Here is a 24,135-nt window from a genome sequence, read left to right on the forward strand (position 1 = left end):
AGATGGTGGTGAACAGCTGTTTTAAAGACCTGGAGGGAGGAGAGGGATTGAAGGGAGTGGGGGAGTTTGTTCCAGAGGCGGGAGAAAAGGGGAATGAAAGAGTGAAGGTGAGCAGAGAGTCTTGATTTTGGCAGTTTAACCATAAGAGGGTTGCAGGCAGATCTTGTGCGACCTGTAGGAATATTTGGGGGACAGAGCAGAGAGAGAGCTGGGAGAGCAAGGCCGGAGAGGAGTCGGTAGAAGACAGAAAGAGCACCATAGTCCATGGGCTGGGGTGGTTTCTGTGTGACTTATATGTGCCCTAAGTTTCTCTTCATATTATTGAAGTAGACCATGTGGGACATCAAAAAAGTGAGGGTGGACATCTGGGAGCGTGGTCGGATTTGAGAAAATGACGTCACAATATCAAGCTTTTGCGTTTATGAGGCGACCAAAAATTTGGGGTAGGGGAAACTAAAATGCTTATAACGCCACAACCATACATGATATAACTGCAAACTACCATTCAAAATATTTGTTTTTATTCACTCTACATGTGACAATATGTAATTATCTGATTATTATGCAAATTTGCTGTCCAGAGGTCAAAAGGTCATGGAAATCGGGGGTTGCTTAAAATCTGACCCACCGGAAGAAAAATGTGAGTTACAGGCTGCCTGTACTACTTGAGAATGTTTGCTGGCTGTCAGAGGTTGCCAAGACATATCTCTATCACATGATATGCATTGTATAAGAATTAACTCTTTTGTAACGTAAGCATCAACTTTGATAAATGGTGCTATTTCAGAAAAGCTGATTTTCCTTTGCAGCGGAAGACACATGCCACAAAATAAAGTAATCGAACATTTTCATCAGTATGAATATGATCTATCACCAACTACTTATTTCTTTAAGCCTAAATATCACTTAATTTACTACTTTCTTACCTATATTCCCATGTCGTTAACCCACTAAGTCCTGAAACAACCACCTGTAGAGGGGGGGGGGGGGGAGGGGGGGGGTTCGGAACATCCTTAGTCCATTCAGCAAAAATAAACTGCTGAATTTGCTCAGTTTTAGTAATAGTCTAGGTTTTTATATCCAAATGAAGGTATACTGCTGACTGTAGTCACTATTCCAAATCATGCCAATTTGATAATGGGAGAAGGAATACATGTAGATGCCAGGAGTACATTTCCACGCAGCTGTAAGTGTCACATATGAGTTCTGTTCGGTTTTAGATACAACCAGCTGTATTTTTACAGCAAACATTCTCGTCTCCCATACCTTGGCACTTGCAGAACTTGCAACAATGCAGGTCACTCTTTCGACATGTATATCTCTCTGTCGCACATTTCAAGCAAGAACAGTGCACAGCATATTCCTCGGGAATGGGTCTGATGGCCTTATCTGGATGGAGAAGTTCATCTTCCTCTTCAAATCCGTATAGGAGAGGATTCAACTCAGTCGTATTTGCAGAGAGAATTGATGTCATCACATATGTAGCATAATATGCCCTTAGAATATGGGCCTTTATGGCATGGCTTGTAGGTGGCAACTTCTCGAGTGGGGTTTTGCTGTGGTGATAATTATGATCCCTGAGTTCATCCATTGTTGTGCAGGTAGTTCCATTCTTTAGGACTTTCACTAGATATGATTCTGCTCTCAACTTCATCGTCAGAAGGTCCATTTTGGCTACAACCAAATCCTTGAAGGTAGTCTACTGGGTTTGCTTTAAGGGCCGCTTGCTTTGTGCCAACCTTGCTGGTGTAATCACACCCAGTGAGCACAGTGGGAAGGACTTTGCATAGGTCAGGCCCTTTATCTGACGCAAGAGAATGTATTGGAATATATTTGGTAGAGTTTCCACTGCCAGCTTTCAACCACAGTTCATAAAGGCCCTTTTCATGCAGTACATCCCAGTAAAAGAGCAACAGCACAAATACATCAGTGTCTGGGGACAACACCACTAGTCGTTGTATTCCGTGCTCCACAGCATGTAAGGCGTGGGGTATAATTCGTGTATCTGCTTCCTCTATATCAATGCAGAGTTCTGGAATGTCCCTGCAATAGCCATCACAACAGGAAAGACATGGGACTTCGACAGATTCACTTGAAAAGCCACTCACAAATACCTTCAGGTTTGAAGGGATCTCTCGCGCGTGCTTTATGGCTGTCTGGTGCAGTAAAATCTCAAGATTATGCTTGTTCCTGTTAGCTGGCCAGAACCGCTCCATCTGAACCGGTAAAGGTGTATCTTCACTGACTGCATTCAGTTCAATCGGAGAGATGGTTTCTCGTCGCTTTCTTTCCGAGTTTTTGATTGAAATGTCAAAGTATGAATGAAAGATACAATCTATTCGATCAGCTCCCTTTGCAGATCTCTGTATGTAGTCTACAATGCCTCCACTAAATTCACCGAAGTTAGTAAATTCTTTGGCAGTCATCTTCCTTACATTAGCCATGACATCCGCTATATACCCAACCTGCATGTCTTTTGAATCATCCAGAACATCAATTGAATGTTTCTTTGCAATCTCAATCTTTGCAATCTTTGCAATTGCAACATGGTCATTTCGTTCTGCAGTAGCCTCACGTATTCGTTTCCGCCCATGTTCAGTGCTTGTGGGGTTTTTTTCTTTCGAAGATTGGCAAATGATGCATTTATCAAGATCAAGGTATTCACTGTCTCCAGCTCCACCAACCAAGCTGACACCAGTGTTCTGCATCTCATCTGAAACAAACCAGAAGGGCATTCCATGAACATGGGTGATGGCAGCATTATTGTAAGTCGTAACACACCTGAAAGGCATACATAATCTGACATCTTGGCAGGATAAATCAACTTTCAGCCCTCTGAAAGCTGTCTGGTGATAAACACGCTATTGGGATAATGAAGATCGGACAGACGTTTAGTTAGTCTTGCGTTGGGCAGGCGGCGTTACTGCTCGACCATTTGCGAGCCTGTTTACATTCCTGTACTTGATGGGGTATGCATGTGTGCACTGGTGTGTAGTGAAGGCTGATTATACTACTGATTTTGTTTAAGCCTTTCTGTAGATAAAAACACCTACCACATGTAGTCTGTGCGTTAAAACATGAGAACTGTCTGTCAAATTGAAGATTGTAATGTTGATTCAATTTTTACTTTCACTTTCACCCATGAGGAAATGCACTTATACAGTGCTGCCACCAAGCTGTCAATACTAGAATCGGTGGTAGTGCCCTCGAACAGAACCACGTGGAACTACTCTATTGTGGGAATCCAAAGAAGCCTCAAATGACTGGAGATAATGAGAACTGACTAGAAATAGAGGACTCAACCTCTGCCCATTTTAAAACAACTGAAATAAAAGGGTTAAATGGTTCATCGTTGTCAGAAATAGCAAGAAGTCATTTCCTCTGGGTCTTCTGCTGATATGTATAGAAATAATCTAAAAGAGGTTTACAAAACAATCACCAACCTGTATGGGATGAATAATGTACACTTAGACGATGGAAAAACTGGAATTTCTGACATGTCTGAAATAGCACCATTTACCAAAGTTGATCCCTGGTGTTGGGCTAGCGGTTAGGGTGCCGGCTTAGGATACCAAGGATCCTGGGTTCGAATCCCGGTCGATCGCTGAATTAACGCCAGGGGCGTTGACTCAGCCTGTCATCCTTCCGAGGTCGGCAAATTGAGTACCAGTACACTGGTAATTCCCTGTTTGTCGTAAAAAGGCGACAAACAGGGTTGGCGGCAGGAAGGGCATCCGGCCGTAAAACATTGCTTCAAAAAGGGGACCAAAAAACAACAACAACCACGGTCCCCGAAAAGGCCAACCCCCGCTTTGCGGGGAAAAAATGGCCTCTAAACGGTGGTTTTTATCAAAGTTGATGTTTACGTTACAAAAGGGTTAATTCTTATACAATGCATTTCATGTGATAGAGATATGTCTTGGCAACCTCTGACAGCCAGCAAACATTCTCAAGTAGTACAGGCAGCCTGTAACTCACATTTTTCTTCCGGTGGGTCAGATTTTAAGCAACCCCCGATTTCCATGACCTTTTGACCTCTGGACAGCAAATTTGCATAATAATCAGATAATTACATATTGTCACATGTAGAGTGAATAAAAACAAATATTTTGAATGGTAGTTTGCAGTTATATCATGTATGGTTGTGGCGTTATAAGCATTTTAGTTTCCCCTACCCCAAATTTTTGGTCGCCTCATGAACGCAAAAGCTTGATATTGTGACGTCATTTTCTCAAATCCGACCAGGCTCCCAGACGTCCACCCTCACTTTTTTGATGTCCCACGTGGTCTACTTCAATAATATGAAGAGAAACCTAGGGCACATAAAAGTCACACAGAAACCACCCCAGCCTATGGACTACCAACCTGGCACACTACTTTAGGTGGGAAGCGTGGGGATCTGCGATGGCATGCCATCGACTTTGCTCTGGTTTTGTTTATTGCCAATTTCTTAACCTCATGTACATTTTCATGATCACCACCACCCAGCCATTGACTCGATGAAAGTAGATGGCACCACAGAATAACGGAAATTGTTAAATTTGAAGTAGTCTCTGGGCTGACCCAGATAATTTGGTACATTGGGTGAATAGGTAGATGGAGGAGTAAATAAATACAGGTGGAAGTTGGTAAAGGACGAAGTGGGTGAATAGGTACGGGGGAGCAGAGAGGAAAAGTCAGTGAAGGGATAGAGTAGGTTTGCAGGCGTTAGCTGCAGTAGGCCAGGTATTAATTAAATATTTTCGTGTTTGCATGTTTCTTGGCAGCAGCTTTCTTGATCGAGTCTTGGACATGTTTCGATAGAGGAGGATCTTTACCAATTGCCATTGTTGTATAAACAGTATTCTTCGATGAATTTCTGTCTTTGCAGTCAATCGTCATTTGGACGAATACACAAGAGCAAAGCCAAACCGATGTTCGTCTACTTGATGCATGGACAATACCTAGAATTTCACAGTGTAGGGTAGTAATATTCCATGTAAAGTATCAACTGTTGAGGAAAAAAACATGGAAAGTTGACATAAATCTGGAACATATCTGAAGTGGAGTTGAGCATGATTTTCATCGTGGTGTGGCTAGGTTTAAAAGAATTAAAAAGAAGGCCATTTGTGCACACAGATCAGACTGATTTGATGATGGCGTGACATGAAGCAGCTCTGTCTGTGTGTATTTTGCATCACGTTTTTGTTCACCCGTTTCAGACGTGCAATCTCGGGTTTGCTACGCAAGAGCGCCTGAAAGCACATGCCACTCGCCACCAAGCTAAGGTACCATGCGGGGTATGTGGCAAACTCCTTACCGCGGCCTACGTGCCGAGCCACATGAAACTCCACAGCAACCGGCTGGCAAAAGCTCTCAAAGGTAAGGCCACAAGCACTATCTGAGGATTTGCTTTTTGAGATTCTTCAAATGATACGCGAGGGCCGTACGGAAAGTCATGAGCACGTTTATTGTGCAGTAAAACTAAGGTACATGTCAATAGTAACTGGACATCATATTACTTTTGGACATAAATCTCCAGAACCATCCACGCATTTCTGCCAGCGCTGTATGAGCTTAAAGTGTGTAATCCACTGATGTTGGTTCAGCCCTCGTATACACGAGATGGCCCGTTACAGTTGATGCCTGAAAGCCTACTCCCTTCAATTGATTCACTTGGCAACCGATCCCCCCCATTCTACTCTACACATTTCCCTCAAAGCCTTCATCCACTCAGACTTATCCCACTGCCTTCTTTACGCCTTCACATACATACACAACCCAATCACCCACTACCCTCAATCCCTTCATCCACTCCCATCCGTATCCCTTCTCTCACTACCTTTTCTACCCCTTCATCCCTAAGCACAAGCTACAGCTTAGCTAATTAGCTTCAGCTGTGCAAATAAGTTAAATAAACAAACTCCTTGAATGATCATGATAATTTATGGTCTCTAAGGTTTTCCTGCAGATAAGTGCTATTTTATTTTATTATGACTTGTAATACCCACTCCAACCAGAAGCGGCGCTACATGATACACATTTACATAGAGAACTTCGTCACCACTCACGCCAAAACAAATGAGGCTATGAATATCTTTTAACCACCAGAAATGTTCACGGGTACACACAGAGTACAACCACCAAGTTTGAACTCAACGTGCCCAGCAGTTTAGGAGTGCATACAAGACAGAGATGGTTATCTTTGCATGTGATATGAGGTGCACCGGAAAGTAATGCCATTTTTCAAAGAGGAATACACAGATTTAAAAAAACAACATTACTTTCTGGTACATCATATATATTCTAGCGCTGTATACAACCACCTTTAGAGGCCATTTTTCCCTGCAGAGCAGGGGTCGGCCTTTTTCGGGCACCGTGGTCCCCTTTTTGAAGCAATGTTTTACGGCCAGATGCCTTTCCTGCCACCAACCCTGTCAGTCGCCTCTTGTGACACAGGGAATTACCAGTGAACTGGTAATCAAATTTGCCGACCTCGGAAGGATGACAGGCTGAGTCTAACCCCCCTGGCATTAATTCAGCGATTGACCGGGATTCGAACCCAGGATCCTAGGATCCCAAACCGGCACCCTAACCGCTAAGCCAACACCAGGCTGTATATACACTGTATATATCTGTCATCCTTCCGAGGTCGGCAAATTGAGTACCAGCTTGCTGGGACGAACGTGCCGGTGTGTGCCCTGGTTTAGAATAGGTACACCGTATCCCTGCGTGTCATAAGAGGCGACGAAAGGTTTGGTGTCAGGAAGGGCATCCGGCCATAAAAACATTGCCTCAAAAAGGGAACCATGATGATCGTCATGGGGCCCGCAAGGCTAACCCCCGCTTTATCAGGGAAAAATGGCCTTAAAAAGGGAATTGTATATTGTTGTTTGATATATATACATACACACACACACGTGTATATATATATATATATATATATATATACATACATACATACACACAAAGATTTGCGGTTGGGAGTAAATCCAAATGACTCCATGGTAAATCTCCAACCTTTAATTGAACAAACAATGACTCAACGTTTCGATTAACAACATGTGACAAAGCCACACGCTTCCGTTAATCTTCCTCAAGAGTGATAAAATCATCTCAACATCCCCTTATATGCAAAGTGGGCGGGGTATATGCAAAGTGGGGTGGGCAAAGCTGGACAGCCAATGAAACCGTATCACACCGCTCTCGTGAACTAAGAACGTTACTGACCAAATTCAAAAATCAACCGCATATTAACGGCTCAAAATAATCCTGTAAGCAATGCTGGATTATAACTCATGTTTAGAAAATCAGGAACAATCATTACATTTAATTAAAAGTTAAACTTGTAAACAATTAAATTGTAAATTAAATTAAAACTGTAAATATATTAAAGCAAAAAATTTTAAGATAAAATAAAATTGCCATAATATCAAGATCATCACATGTGGCCCTATGCGGTAAAGGGGAATGCGGGAAGGAGGGGGGTTATGGGGGGGATAAAATGGGGGGGGGGAACCAGAGGGGGGGTGGAAGCGGAGGGGGGGGGGTTGGGAGAGGGGTGGTTTGGAGGGAGGAGGGGGAGGGGGCAAATTGTCCGAATAGAAACCTTGTGTGATATATTATGTGGACTCGTTGTTCAAAGTACGGAATGCCTGCTTCGTTTACACAAGAGTGGGTCAAACGCTACCGGTAAGTCAACTACCTCTTGTGTGATCGAGGTAACAGTTTCTTCTGTGTGCCAAGCCTCCAAAACACGTCTTCTGTTTCTGTTGGGTGTGGAACCCAAAATATTAACCCTATCCCATAAAGGTGTGTGGCCTTCCTTAAGGCCGTGTTTGGCAATAGCAGATCTGCTGGGATAATTACATTCAAATGCTTTTTGGTGTTCAGCAATACGTTGACCTAAGGTCCTCCCGGTTTCACCCACATACTCGGCTCCACAACCACAGGGCACTACGTATACCACCCCTGACCTATCCTTCCTCGGAAGCTTGTCCTTGACCCTCATAAGGGTGAAAACCGGTGTGAAACTCACCCTCACTCCTGCCGACTTGAAAATTCTGCCGACCCTTTGTGAAACCCCCGGTACAAAAGGGAGAACACACAAACCCTTTGGTTGTTCTCTCGGTCTCAGCCTGTTGTGCGGGGAAGCCCTTATCGTTTTCCTGTTGGGTAGCAAGCTGTCAGGATAACCATTTGCCCTCAACACATTTTGAAGATGGTCCACCTCACTCATCTTGTCTTCAAAGGTAGATGGTAAATCACGTGCTCTTTTTGAGAGGGTGTGCACCACCGATCTTTTGTGTTCCATTTGATGGCAAGAATTGAAATCAAGGTAGCGATCAGTGTGTGTTGGTTTTCTGTACACGTTACCTTTAAGGCTCCTTTGGGATCCCTTGCTACGAGTGTATCCAGGAAGGGAAGGGCTCCATTTTTCTCCTCTTCAATGGTGAAATTGATGGAGGAAAAAGTTTTATTTATGGTCTCATGTATGATGCCCACCTCATCAGAGTGACAGATGACAAATGTGTCATCCACGTACCGGAACCAAACACGTGGTTGCACGAACAGGGCTGGAATGGTGCGTTCCTCCAAATCCTCCATCACCATGTTGGCAATCACAGCCGATACCGGGGAACCCATAATGGCCTGCTTGTAATATACCTCATTAAATACATAGTAGGTGGAAGAGAGGCAGGTAGAAAGCATGTCACAGACGTCCATCGGGCTTAAAGCTCCCGCAGTCTCTTTCCATCGATCATCTTCCATCAAACGCCGGTTTTCCACCTCAATCGCCAGGGCTATGGGCACGTTGGTAAATAAAGACACAACATCAAATGAAACCATGGTCTTGTGTGCTTCGATGGTGAGCTGCTTCACTCTTTCAGCAAATGCTGTGCTGAAAATTGAATTCAGTTTTAATTTAATTGTTTACAAGTTTAACTTTTAATTAAATGTAATGATTGTTCCTGATTTTCTAAACACTTGAGTTATAATCCAGCATTGCTTACAGGATTATTTTGAGCCGTTAGTATGCGGTTGATTTTTGAATTTGGTCAGTAACGTCTCCGTTCACGAGAGCGGTGTGATACGGTTTCATTGGCTGTCCAGCTTTGCCCACCCCACTTTGCATATACCCCGCCCACTTTGCATATAAGGGGATGTTGAGATGATTTTATCACTCTTGAGGAAGATTAACGGAGGCGTGTGGCTTTGTCGCATGTTGTTAATCGAAACGTTGAGTCATTGTTTGTTCAATTAAAGGTTGGAGATCTTACCATGGAGTCATATATATATACAGTGTGTGTATATATATATATATATATATATATATATATATATATATATATATACGTATATATATATATATATATATATATATATATATATATATATATATATATATAACTGTAAGAAATAGTAGAAACTCCAAAGTACGAGCAGGGCGTCTCATTTGTATTGAATAAATAATCGTTAGATTAAATAAGACGCGGACGTAGCTTCAGGACGTCGATCTTTAATTGTCGACAAGCTTTCGACCAACAAAGGTCTTCTTCTGAGTCTACAAAAACAGCAGCCATGTATATCAGTCAAGTATGTATGGTGATATGTGTGTGAGATGTGTGATGTGTGTAGAAAATGCATACAGAAGGAAGAGCCACGCCAAAGTTCACTCACCGGCCCTAAGTTCAACGGAAGTGACCGTTTGCGTTACAGTTAGGGTGCACGTGCATATACAAATATAGAGATATACATACATAAACACACAAGCATATATTCATATCCCATTTATATTCATATAATATATTTATATATTTATATAAATGACATATAAAGGTAGAATGAATGAATGAATGAATGATGAATGAATGAATGAATGAATGGGTTACGGTTAACAATTTGATTGGGTTGATGTGGGAACATGCTTTAGTCATCAAAATTTATGCCATGAGGGACTTTTGTCCGAAGTTTGTGTATCCAAAAGGACTCACGTTTCAGAATCGTGGTGTGTGAACGATTTGTGATTGATTCAATGGCAGAGATCTGAATGTCATTTATAGAGTGATCCGGTTGATTAAAGTGTATCGTGTAAGGTAGAGATTTGCCCTGACTGGTGTGGAAGTTATTGATTTCTGACCGGGTGTTATTAAATCGTGTGTAGAGTGTATTTTCAGTTTTTCTGTTACATATTGTTACAGACGTGGCTTGGATGTTATTTACCGAGCGGTTTTATGGTATGACCACGTCTGCACAAGTTACCCGATTGTGCCCGAACGTTGACTAGTCGCGCGATGCTGGCTCAATAAGAAAAAGAAGACACCCGGCTGGATTACAATAACACAATACGACACCAATGTTTCAATTCTCAAGACCTCCGGAGGAGATTATATTCGTACGGAAAGGTCAGATTACAGGGGCTAGAGGTATAATCACAGAAAGACAGGCACTTAGACACACTCTTATATTAACCCCGGACAGACGACAGACAAATGGGACAACGGCTGACTCACACGGGGGTTGATGACAGGAAAGCGGGTATCGATGGCTCCAGGTCCTCCTGGGCTCGGGGCAGGGTACAGTACGGTCCGGTCCGGTCCAAAGATGCGGGGAGGTATCGTCGCGCTGGGGGTGGCGGTGGCTTCTCTCTCCAAGCTGAGGCGCATCTGTCATCACATCCGGCGCGGGGCCGCGTATATCCGGCGGGGAGTGACACGCCCTCGGCTCGTTAGCTCCGCCCCAGATGGAATCGGCACGTTGCTTCTCATTGGGTGCGTGGGGGGGTTACTGGCTCCGCCCCTGACGAGGAGCTGACAGCCAGCCCCTTCGGGGTAACGCCGTGGAGCGCATGGTCATGGCGGGTAACCGAGCCGGTGTGAGGACGCACACTCCCCGCCCCTCTGTTGTTGTAGTCGTAGTGGTAGTTGTAATTGTTGTTGTAGTTGTTGTTATTGTTGTTGTTTGGGGAAGAAGATGGGAGGAGGTATGGGAAAGGTCCTAAACTCACTACTGATGCCATATAATCACATTCTGGTGCAACGAAGAGTCATAATTAATGGAAACGAGGCCTTAACTGACATAGATTAAGAATAACTAGGAAGATGTCCGAAAGTTGTCTACGTGTGGTGCGGTGGACCTGGGCACGACATTTAATGGGGGAATAAGGGGAAGGTCGGCTCTACTGATTGTTGTTTACATGCAATGGGACTAGGGAATGGGGGATTGGGGAAAGTTGGGGAGTATTGGAGAAAATAGGGGAATATTTACAAGCGGATATGGAGGCCAAATTCCATATTCGCAACATTGCACCCTTCTCTACCCTCGAGGCGTCCCGACCCGATAAATTTTTACCTACTTTAGTGTGGCACGCAATGTAGTTCCCTCTACTATTAACTCTACCCTGAGTGCGACAGTTTTACAGATATTCACAAATGAGTAAATATGTCCCCCTGCGACGTTGCACCCTTCTCCTCACAGAAACACACCCACAGGATAACCGAATCCGGAAAGAATCCTCAAACTAAACATACAGCCGGTAGGGAGCATTATTTACAAGATTACGCTGATATCTACACTACGATCCAGGACCTGTTTTTGGAGGAACACATGCAGATGTTATGCATAGAGAGAGCGCGCTTGCCAGCATCGATACACCAACCCACGAGTGCTCTGTGGCCAACGGCCTTTAATAACGTGCAGAGCACCCCGTCCCAGCATCAAAAGCACCACCCCACCGCCAATCGGTGCAGTCACCATTGTTCATTGGAATAAAAATAAATTCGACAACCCCTAACCCTGCAGGTGTCTCTTGCTCTTCGTGTGGCCTTCAGTGGTGTTAATTAACAGTGGTTCACCTTTATGGCATAGGTGCCACGTTGACCCATAGGTCCATCCCCGGGTGGTGCTTGGCCGCAAACGAACTGCGGTCCATTGTGGGTGGCCACAAACATTGCGGTCCATATGGTGTATCGATCCCGGCAGCAAACAGCGAAAGTGCAGGCCCACAACTGCGCAGCCAGCACCTCTCTCTCCTCTCTCTCTACCCCAAAGCCAGATCCTCGGAGGTGGGAGACAAAAGAAGAACCAAGTGAGTAAGGTGGTAAGGGCGCAAAAGTGCACGCAATATAAGGTAATGCACACTGGGGGCACATGGGAACCAGGTGAGACAGGTACGTTCCTATCGTACGCCCCCCCCCCCAACCAGGTAACCTACATGGCCCCTCCCTTACCCCTTACTGTATCCACACAACACAACACTACCCATAAACATCTACTTTACAAATCAACAAACATCCCTACTGTCTTCCCCGTTCCTCCCATAAACCAAATTCGTCTTCTCTCCCTCCTAACCAATCAAATTTGCCATTTTCAACTCTCATCAAAATTTGCCATTTTCAACTCAACATCAAAATTTGCCATTACCAATTCATCATCAGTCCCTCCTAGGGAGGGAGAGATGGAATCACCCCAATGTCTCATCCACGTCGTGATGCGTCTCACAAATCCTCACAGCAATCTCATTTCCTGCACAAAACAAAGAAAACACAGGTGTGGAGTCATCATCATCACCACAGGTAAGTGGCTGCGTATGGTGCGACAGGTTCATCAATCCTAACTATCTCCGAAATGACTTTAACAACTTTACACTACCCGGGGTCTTTCTCCGGCCAAACCATTGGCCCTCTTACACTATGGGTTCTAAAAACCAATTCCCATTGGCCAAACTGTGGTGCTCTTCAATTTGGGGTCTCACTCCCCCGATTCATCTCCCGGTGCCCTCGTACAATTTCTGGGCTGCGACGTGTACCTCTCCCAGTGGGTCTACCCACCTGCACACCTCCACCACTGCAGTTGCCTCCGAGCTTACCTGCTCCTTACCCTAACCTAACTACCAGGGGAAGGCCCTCTGGCTCTCTCCCCACTCCGTGCCCTCTCTGGCACTGGGCTGCCCGATCCACACCCGGGATCCTCAGGCACCCACTCACAACTACCGGCTCCCAGAGCCCACCTGCGGCCTCACCTGGCCGACATCCTCACAGTGGTGGAGTGCCCAACCAACTACACACACTAACAGGCTACACGCCCAGCCATTTCCACAACACTAATGCACCCATTCACAACACCATTCTGCAACCGCACCACAAATGCCAATATCCAACCACAATTTACCTGCACCCTCTACCTAACACTTACACTACCCGCCCCGGGTGCTCGTGAAAGGGGTCCACTCTTCCCCCATCCACACCTTCGCACCATGCACACCACTCCGTACCACTCACTCCAACTCTCTCCACACACCTGTACTTGCACACCTGTGCTCTCACACCTGGTGCCACCTGCACCCTTCTCTCCCCAAGCGCATTCGCGCTGATCCACACACTCACTACTCACACACTGCTCCACACACCTGTCCAGTTGCACACCTGTGCAATCACACCTGTTCCATCCTCACACACACGGCATCATCTCAGCTAACTACTCCCTTCTGAAACTTGCGCTTCCCAGTCGTCCCTTTAAACTATTGCGCTCCCACGTCATTATCATCCACCCTAATCTACCTGCGTCCCCACTACAGGTATCAGTCACTAACTAAACTTAACGTCACCTAATGTCATCTTCTCTAGATCCCTATCAATATAACCTAACCCACCCGGGCTAGTTTTCACTGCCCTACACCCCATAATCTATTGCTCCTTTGCCCCCACATGGGAAGGATGGTGGATTTGCCATCCCACCACATCGGGGGTCTCTCACTACCAATTTTGCACATCAAATTTCAACAAATCAAAAATTTGCCAATCATCTGCCAATCACTACTGCCAATCCCTTGCCAATCATCAAATTTTGTTTTTCTCTAATTTTGGGTCCAAAACACTAACCTCATCACCCAGTCTACTCACTACTGCCTCTCGGTGCGCCAATTCCTGTCCAAAGCCCGGCTTCGTAAAGCCAAGCAATGGATGCGGATTGTTTGGTGACAGTGGCTGGACACGTCCCGCATTCGGTGCAGGGACGGGGGCTTACCCGGGCCGAGATCCCACGCATCACCTCGGCGTGGAGCCATCCAATGTCCCGATCTCGACCTGCCGGCACGCCTCAACAAAACGTGGTCGCCATAACGACCCTTCCTATCGGGCTGCCCGCTCCGCCTAGTGGAGCACGGACGCGGCCGTTCAAAGCGAGGCCCAGCACGCACCGAGGGCCCGATTCGGCTATAAGTCGTTCTAAACTCTACCCCGTCTAACGTCGATGCTTCACCTGGACGCTTACACCCCGCAGCCCGTTCCTTGCTCACACATCCAGTCGTGCCCATGCTCCTCGTACCGTTCCTTACACACCCAGGTACACCCATTCCACTCACAGCCTTGGTCACACACCTGACCACCGAACACTTTGGCACACATTCGTTGGTCGCACACCTCACCAACACACCGCTTCGCACCCCCTCCTCGGTCACCTCCTCTGTGACAATCACAGGTGTGCCCTCATTCGCACACCCAACCACGTGCCTCACCACCAATTCCAGCGTGCATTCCCACTCACGCTCTACCATTCCAGGTGTGCATCCTTCCATCCCAGGTGTACATCCTCGCTCACCTGTCACAACTAACTCATGCTCCATGTCACTCTCACTACTCTCGCCACCACTCTTGACAACGCACTCACCCTTACTCTTGACAGCGCACTCTTTCCTCATGCCCCTGTCCGTTACACACCTTTCTCGCGCACACTCTCCCGTTACACCCTCTGTAACACTCACCACAGGTGGACACTCTTCCTTACTTCTGACAGCGCACTCTTTCCTCATGCACCTGTCCGTCACACACCTTTCTCGCGCATACTCTTGCGCACACTCTCCCGTCACACCCTCTGTAACACTCACCACACCGTGCTTCCACGTGCTTCCTCGCACACGCGCTACGACCGACTCACTCTCGCCAGCACCCTCACTCCTTGGCACGCACTTTTTCCTCACACACCCCAGAGTCGGACTTTCTTGCACACCTCCTTTTTCGCACACCAGACCTGTCGCACACTTCACCAACGGCCTCTCACGAACACCCGGGTCTATCTCGACCCCCAAGCTTCTTAAATCCCCTGGCGCATCATACGCACGACCATATTGGTCACCACTTACACCGGGTCCTCTTCCTCTTCGCTTCTCCTCCATCACCTGCGAATCCCTCATCCGGTTAATGAGCACATCATCACGATCCAAACACAGACTTTGGACCAATTCTTTTATCTCCTCTTTTATTTCTTTCTTATCCCCTCTCCGTCGCTTCTTAATTTCGCTCATCCCTTCTTCCACTTCTTCTAGTTTCTGCTTCACCTCTTTCATTCCCCGGTACGTCTCCTCAAGCTCGTCCTCCAAGGCTACCTTGACCGTTTCCATGTGCGTCCTCACCTGCCGGTCCTTCGTCTCCATTACCTCTATCACCTCGTCCAACCTCGTTGTCAGTCCCTCACGTACCGTCTGACACTGCCTCTTTGTCGCTATCAAGTCGTTTTTTATGTCGTTTTGTGTCGCTTTTAACCCTCCTAATACCGCAGTGTTCCTTTGAACCTGCTCCACTAACTCCGTTTGTCCCACCGTCAGCTGCTCCACCTCCTGCGTCAGGTCCTCTATGCCCCCTTGTAACTTTACAGTCGCCTTTCTCACCTCCTTTTCCATGTGCTCCTCACAGTGCCTCACCTCCTCGCGCACTCCTCCGACCTCCTCACTCACTCCTCTTCTGATCTCCTCTCCCATCACTTGCATCTCCTGCCCAGATGCCACCCTCATCTGCTCCATTTCCTCCCTGTGAGCATCCAGTTTGGTTTCTACCCCCATTCTGACCCCCTCTATCTGCTGCCCCATTTGGTTAACTTCCCTTTCCGCTTGGTCCCTCATGTCCCTCAATTTGCCTTCCATGGTGTTTTCTAACCCCTCTAACCCTTTTTGCATCCCTTCCATTTGATTCTCTTGAGCGGCCATTCTGTTTTCTACCCCCGTTAACCCCTCCTGTATTTCCCCTAATCTATCGTCTAATTTCCCAAATTTCATGTCTAATCCCTTAAAATTATTGTCTAATCCCTTAAAATTATTGTCTAATCCCTCACTGGTACCCCTCGCTTCGTCCCTCATTACCCCCATTTCGTTTCCCATTTGTCCCATACTGCTTTTCAAACCTCTAATTTGGTCTCCCAATTGCTCACCCTGAGCATCCATCCGGTTCCCCATTCTGTTTGCCATTTCTTCATTATTCTGGGCCATAAGGGCCTTCATTTGCAAAAAAAACAAGTCCAAATCCACCAGGGGCGCTGTCACGGTCGCCGGCGCGGTGACCAGCGAGGCGCCATTTCGCGCGTCTGCTACCCCCGCTGTTTCGCTCTCCTCACGTGTCTCACTTTGGTCCTGGACCGACCCTGCTTCACTCTCCCCTACCGGACCCCAGCCGTCTTGATCCGCCATAGCGCGACTTGCAAAATTCGAGTTTCGTAAAACAAATCCAAATTTCGGCCGCTCCAAATTTTGACCAAATTTTTTTTTTTTTTCTCTATTCGTTTTTAAAAAAAAATTTGGTCGGGCCTCGAATCTCACTCCCAGACACCAATTGTTACAGACGTGGCTTGGATGTTATTTACCGAGCGGTTTTATGGTATGACCACGTCTGCACAAGTTACCCGATTGTGCCCGAACGTTGACTAGTCGCGCGATGCTGGCTCAATAAGAAAAAGAAGACACCCGGCTGGATTACAATAACACAATACGACACCAATGTTTCAATTCTCAAGACCTCCGGAGGAGATTATATTCGTACGGAAAGGTCAGATTACAGGGGCTAGAGGTATAATCACAGAAAGACAGGCACTTAGACACACTCTTATATTAACCCCGGACAGACGACAGACAAACGGGACAACGGCTGACTCACACGGGGGTTGATGACAGGAAAGCGGGTATCGATGGCTCCAGGTCCTCCTGGGCTCGGGGCAGGGTACAGTACGGTCCGGTCCGGTCCAAAGATGCGGGGAGGTATCGTCGCGCTGGGGGTGGCGGTGGCTTCTCTCTCCAAGCTGAGGCGCATCTGTCATCACATCCGGCGCGGGGCCGCGTATATCCGGCGGGGAGTGACACGCCCTCGGCTCGTTAGCTCCGCCCCAGATGGAATCGGCACGTTGCTTCTCATTGGGTGCGTGGGGGGGTTACTGGCTCCGCCCCTGACGAGGAGCTGACAGCCAGCCCCTTCGGGGTAACGCCGTGGAGCGCATGGTCATGGCGGGTAACCGAGCCGGTGTGAGGACGCACACTCCCCGCCCCTCTGTTGTTGTAGTCGTAGTGGTAGTTGTAATTGTTGTTGTAGTTGTTGTTATTGTTGTTGTTTGGGGAAGAAGATGGGAGGAGGTATGGGAAAGGTCCTAAACTCACTACTGATGCCATATAATCACATTCTGGTGCAACGAAGAGTCATAATTAATGGAAACGAGGCCTTAACTGACATAGATTAAGAATAACTAGGAAGATGTCCGAAAGTTGTCTACGTGTGGTGCGGTGGACCTGGGCACGACATTTAATGGGGGAATAAGGGGAAGGTCGGCTCTACTGATTGTTGTTTACATGCAATGGGACTAGGGAATGGGGGATTGGGGAAAGTTGGGGAGTATTGGAGAAAATAGGGGAATATTTACAAGCGGATATGGAGGCCAAATTCCATATTCGCAACAATATTTATGTGAATGTATGTGAATTACCATTCAGGTCTTTGCTTATCCGTGTGTAGTATATTAAGTTGTTGTGTCGTTGTTGTGGTTGGAGGGTCAGGAGCCCTTCTGAACCAGTGGCCGGAAACGGAAGTGACCGGAAACGGAAGAGGAAAAGACGAGGAAAAAAGGACGAGTATTATTCTTCCTCGCCCCGCTCCGACCAAAAGGTGGGATCGACCTTGCGCTGCGTGGAACAGCGGCGTTCCGAAGCCTGTCTGGCGAGAGGAATTACCAGAACGTGTACCTGCCCGGTGGAGACGTCAAGTTGACGTGGGGCCGTGCACCGAACCCGCGTCTGGCCTCGTTCGCGGCACCGTCCAAACAGACGCGTGCGGGTCGCACGTTGGGGCCTAACGCGCCTTGCAAGCGGCGTGGGGTTTGGCTTTCTCTACCGTATCCGCTTCGCGTGGCCACGAGGGGCTGCAGCCTCGGTGCCTGGTACGATACCTGCCCGGTGGAAAAACGTCCACCCGGGGTTCGTTCAACCGCCCGAGAGCGGCGACGGCGACCATCATCTTGGTCAGGAGGGGCCCAGAGACATTGTGCGGGACCGAGACCAAAAGGGTGTCGTGAGTACTCACCGGGACACACATGTATAAGATGGCCATCTTAATCCTAGGGAATTGATTGTGAATTGGGAATTGTTGATGATTGTGTATTGTGGATTGCTCGGGGAGAATCTCCGTGGTTGTGTCATTGAAATATTGTTGATGGTGGTGTATTGTTGATTGCTCGGGAAAAATCTCCGTGGTTGTGTCCTTGAAATTGTATGGTATCATTACCATTGGAAATATATCCTTGAACATCAGTTGTCTCCTGGGTTAAATTCATATGGATTGCGTGGCGAAAGCGCATATATAATACAGCTTGCTGGCGGAGTTCCTCTCACGGTCCGGGGGTCACCGAGACCAGGTATTCACCGAGGGGACCACGTAACAGAATTGGGGGCTCGTCCGGGATTACGATTTGCGGTTTCGCAATTGGGTCTACGTCCGGGATTTAAAATTGTATAAAATAATAAAATAATAATTTTTTATTAATTAAAAATTATTAATTAATTATTAATTGGTAATTTTTTTTTTGAGAAATTGGGGTAAAATCTTGGGTGAAGGTTAACAGGTGTTAACGATAGGCACCATGGCGTTTGTGGCACAGAACTTTGGGGTAACCCCGAGTGAGGCACAGTTCCGAGCGTTGCTAAAGTCGGACCTCTTGAAATTGGCCAAACATTTTAACTTGGAGGTCCGAACTAATTTGAGGAAGGCAGAGTTGCAGGCCACGGTGATACAATCTATGGTGGGATTAGGAACATGGGACGAGTTAGCCTGGGAGTGGCTACCCGAAGAACCAGAAGACGTTGAGCTCCGGAAACTGGAGTTGCAATTACGGAGCCAGGAACGGATTAAAGAAGAAGAAAGGAAAGCAGAAAAGGAAAGAGCAGAAGAAGAAAGGAAAGCAGAAAAGGAAAGAGCAGAAGAAGAAAGGAAAGCAGAAGAGAGGAGGGAAGAGAAACAAGCAGAGGAAAGGAGAGTGGAACGAGAACTCCAGGAAAGGTTAGAAGACAAAAAAGCAGAGGAAAGGAGAGCTGCAAGGGACCTCGAAGCAGAGGAGAGAAAAGCGGAAAGGGAATTAAAGGAACGTGACATGGAGCTTCAGCAAGAAATCAAATTCAAGGAGCTGGAGTTAATGAGAGAACGGGGAGAGGCACCACCCTTGCTGACGGGGTCGACACCTAACCAGAAAACCTGGGATGTGGGCAGACATGTGAGGCTGGTTCCACCGTTCAGTGAAAAAGAAGTCGCGAAATTTTTTCCACACTTTGAGAAAGTGGCTCGACAATTAAACTGGCCGGAGGATGCCTGGACCATACTCGTGCAAAGTGTGCTGGTGGGGAAAGCTCAGGAAATTTATTCGGCGCTACCAATGGACCAATGTGCAGATTATGAGGTACTGAAGAAGCACATCCTCAAAGCCTATGAGTTGGTTCCGGAAGCTTACAGGCAAAAATTCAGGAATGCCAGGAAGAGGGAGAGTGAGACCCATGTGGAGTTTGCCAGAGTGAAAGAAAACATGTTTGATCGGTGGTGTGAGTCAAAAGGAGTCGGGAAAGACTTCGAAACATTGCGGGACTTGATCCTGGTGGAGGAATTCCAGCAGTGTGTCCACGAGGACATCAAAGTGTACCTGCAGGAAAAGAAGGTACCAAAGTTGTGGGACGCAGCCACCATGGCAGATGATTATGCCTTAACCCACCGAATAGGGGTCCACGAACCTAACTCCTCGCCTAGATCTCCGCAGGGGAGGTGGGGAACAGCAGGTGCGGAGAACGACAATACATGGCGGCGGCCTCGAGAGGATTATGGGGACAACGCGGATACCCCACCTGTTCGAAGTCAGAGGGCTGCGGGCCCAAGACAAACTTATTTTTCAGGGGGCCCGAGGCAGACCACGAGTTTTTCCTCCGGGCCTACTTGCGCGTTTTGCAAGAAACCTGGACACGATGTCCAGTTGTTACCTCATGAAAAGGGACAACCCAGAGCGGAGTCCGACTATTACAACTCCGAATGCGATGGCTAGCGTAAGAAATCGCCATCAAAAGGGTTACCAACCATTTATTTCAGAGGGGTTTGTGTCACTGGATGGAGCCTCGACTAACCGGAGACCGGTTAGGATATTGAGGGACACAGGGGCCCATCAATCTTTAATGCTTGAAGGCATTTTGCCATGGTCCAAGGAGACGGCAACGGGGGATAGTGTTCGTTTACAGGGGATCGGGGGCGGTGTTAGTGCTCCCCTTCATGTCATCCATTTGGAGTCCGATTTGGTGTCAGGACCGGTCACCGTCGGCTTACAAGCCACGCTTCCTGTAGAGGGTGTATCTGTGGTTATCGGGAATGATTTGGCCGGGGGTCAAGTTTATGGTAACCTGAGGGTTGGTAAAGAGCCCAGCAGGGAAAATAACACCACACCAGCTCGGGATGGCGACAAAAGTGCCAAGTTATTTGTAGGGGGACTGAACTTCAAAACAGAGGAAGAAGTTCTGACCTCTGTCTTCAACAGATATGGGCCGCTGGTGGAAGTGCGGTTGGTAAGAGACTGGGAAACGCAACAGTCAAGAGGGTTCGGCTTTGTCACGTTTGCCAGCACAAAAGATGCCAGAGAGGCAGAGAAGAATGGGAATGGCAAGGATTTGGAGGGTCGGACCATAACCGTAGGGAAGGCATTTCGTAGGCGTCGAGAGGTCTACAGGAGAGGACAACTGGGCGGTAGTTTTGGTGGTGGCCGCAATCAATATTATTATGGAGGCTCCCTGAGTTACAGCAGCTCCCGAAGGAAGGATTGTCAAAGTAGTGGCCGAGAAGGAGACCGCTATTCAGGGGACTACAGGGACAAGTGGTCCCACCATAATTATTAGGGAAGTTCTGAGAAGTTGAAGCACTGAATGCGGCGGAGCCGCCGAGCCAAGATTCCTACACGAATTAACCGTGAACGCCGTTCCTAAAGGCGTCCATGTAGTGAACTTTCATGCACGGACTAACCGTGAACTCCACGTTCCTCAAGGCGCCCATGTAGAGAACTTTCCTGCACGGACTAACCGTGAACTCCGCGTTCCTAAAGGCATCCATGTAGTGAATACTCGGCTTGGCCTCCCGGAAAAAGTGCTATCGAGTGGCTTAACTTTGGATCTTTGATTAACCCCTTAACCTTCCTTCACAAGAAACTGACGGTCAAAGTCAGAGGGTCATGAGATGGAGTTTGATTTGGCAGGGACAATGTCGTTGCTGGTGCTTAGTCCAGAGCGAGTAATCTGGAGGGGTTGTGGTGAAATTTTGGTTGCTTTATTTTTAAGTGATAACTGTGCCCGGGGGGAACTGATAATGTGGGGGGGGGGTTGAGTTATCTGGTTTGTTTCTCCAAATTGGCCGGCAAAGAAAGTTTTCGCTGGGTTCAAACTTTCTTTCTTGAAGGGGGGGAGTGTTACATATTTATGTGAATGTATGTGAATTACCATTCAGGTCTTTGCTTATCCGTGTGTAGTATATTAAGTTGTTGTGTAGTTGTTGTGGTTGGAGGGTCAGGAGCCCTTCTGAACCAGTGGCCGGAAACGGAAGTGACCGGAAACGGAAGAGGAAAAGACGAGGAAAAAAGGACGAGTATTATTCTTCCTCGCCCCGCTCCGACCAAAAGGTGGGATCGACCTTGCGCTGCGTGGAACAGCGGCGTTCCGAAGCCTGTCTGGCGAGAGGAATTACCGGAACGTGTACCTGCCCGGTGGAGACGTCAAGTTGACGTGGGGCCGTGCATCGAACCCGCGTCTGGCCTCGTTCGCGGCACCGTCCAAACAGACGCGTGCGGGTCGCACGTTGGGGCCTAACGCGCCTTGCAAGCGGCGTGGGGTTTGGCTTGCTCTACCGTATCCGCTTCGCGTGGCCACGAGGGGCTGCAGCCTCGGTGCCTGGTACGATACCTGCCCGGTGGAAAAACGTCCACCCGGGGTTCGTTCAACCGCCCGAGAGCGGCGACGGCGACCATCATCTTGGTCAGGAGGGGCCCAGAGACATTGTGCGGGACCGAGACCAAAAGGGTGTCGTGAGTACTCACCGGGACACACATGTATAAGATGGCCATCTTAATCCTAGGGAATTGATTGTGAATTGGGAATTGTTGATGATTGTGTATTGTGGATTGCTCGGGGAGAATCTCCGTGGTTGTGTCATTGAAATATTGTTGATGGTGGTGTATTGTTGATTGCTCGGGAAAAATCTCCGTGGTTGTGTCCTTGAAATTGTATGGTATCATTACCATTGGAAATATATCCTTGAACATCAGTTGTCTCCTGGGTTAAATTCATATGGATTGCGTGGCGAAAGCGCATATATAATACAGCTTGCTGGCGGAGTTCCTCTCACGGTCCGGGGGTCACCGAGACCAGGTATTCACCGAGGGGACCACGTAACATTTTCCAACATATTGTTTGGTGCACTTTTGGCAAGTGATTAGGTATATGACCCATGTAGATTTGCAGTTCATATAGGAGGTGATGGGGAATTTTTGTCCAGTGCTAGAACTACAGAATTTGTTTCCTTCTAGTAAATGTTTGTGAATAATGCATTTGTTTGCTGTGCATTTATAGAAGCCAGGGATCCTAGTTTCCTTGTTGTGGGGCTGTGGGTGCTTTGCTTTTACCAAGAGGTCCCTGAGTGTCCGACCACGTCGAAATGATGTTAGTGGAGGTTGAGGAAATGTGGTGTCGAGTGTTTCTGATTGATGGAGGAGAGGAAGGGCCTTATTCAGAATACTTGGCAATTGGGATGAGGTAGCAGAGTAGGTGGTTACCAGTGGGACACGGTTAGTTGCAGGTTTGGGCTTGTAAGTCAGAAGGTCTGCTCTCGGTATGCGTTTTGCTCGGTTTATTGCTTCTTTCACAGAGTGAGGGTCATAGTTTCTTGCAATGAAGTGTGTTTCTAATTGGCAGAGAGAAGTTTCTTCTGCCATTTTTGTTGAGCAAATGCGTCTTACTCTGAGTGCTTGACTGTATGGTATGCTTGCAATTGTATGTTTAGGATGAGATGAAGAAGGGAGAAGGTAAGAGTGAGTGTCTGTTGGTTTGGTGTATAGTTCTGTTTCGAGTCTGTTATTTTGAAGCGTGAGTGATGTGTCTAGAAAGTGAACTTCGGACTGTGAGCTGTCGAATGTAAACTTGATGGTCGGATGAATCAAATTTAATTCATTTTGGAATTGTGCGAGACTACGGGGGGATTTTGACCAGATGAACTGGATGTCATCAATATAACGTACCCAGGATTTTTCCAAGATTCCGTGATGAGGTTGTGCATTGATCTTGGCCTCTATCATTCCCATGAAGATGTTAGCGTACGATGGTGCAACAGGGGTACCCATAGCGGTACCTTGAGTTTGAATGTAATGTCGTCCGTTGAATTGGAAATTATTCAGTTTGAGTGTCAGTTCTAATAGGCGCATAAGGTCTTGAGTAGGTGGCATTGGGACTTGTCGTGTATCGAGGGCTTTGCGGCATGCAGACAGGCCTTCTGAATGTGGAATATTAGTGTAGAGGGATGTAACATCTGCTGTGACTAAAATGGTTTGGGAGTTGAAAGGTGAGTATATTCTGTTCAATCCTTGGATGTGGGTCAGAAAACTGGTTGTGTCCTTGAGGTATGAGGAGAGCTTCAACACGAGAGGACGTAAATGACAGTCAACAAATTTTGATATTAGAACAGTTGGACATGTGCAGCCAGATACGATTGGTCTACCTGGATTGTTTACCTTGTGTATTTTAGGAAGAAAATAAAGGTTAGGGCAATGAGGATCTTTCGGAACCAAGCGAGATTTGATGGTTTTATCCACCCGAATAGAATCTACTACCTTTTTAACCTCTTCAAGATG

The 24,135-nt window shown here is 47.2% G+C and overlaps 1 protein-coding gene across 3 annotated transcripts in view; it reads left to right on the forward strand.

The window, feature by feature from the left end:
• The window catches only part of LOC137439424 (POZ-, AT hook-, and zinc finger-containing protein 1), an 89,372-nt gene that overhangs the window by 58,304 nt on the left and 6,933 nt on the right, over positions 1 to 24,135 (forward strand). For 2 of the 3 annotated variants that reach the window (XR_010986926.2, XM_068135163.2), the window contains one exon: positions 5,202 to 5,361. The exons of the other annotated variant lie outside the window; for it this stretch is intronic. Coding sequence is in view for 1 of the 2 variants with exons in the window: in XM_068135163.2 (XP_067991264.1) it covers positions 5,202 to 5,361 (160 nt within the window). In the remaining variant the exon portion in view is untranslated. The remainder of the gene's footprint in view (positions 1 to 5,201; positions 5,362 to 24,135) is intronic. 3 annotated transcript variants of the gene reach the window in all.

This window comes from Myxine glutinosa, chromosome 14 (assembly GCF_964187855.1).
Source record: "Myxine glutinosa chromosome 14, kmMyxGlut1.1, whole genome shotgun sequence".
NCBI classification, from domain to species: Eukaryota; Metazoa; Chordata; class Myxini; order Myxiniformes; family Myxinidae; genus Myxine; species Myxine glutinosa.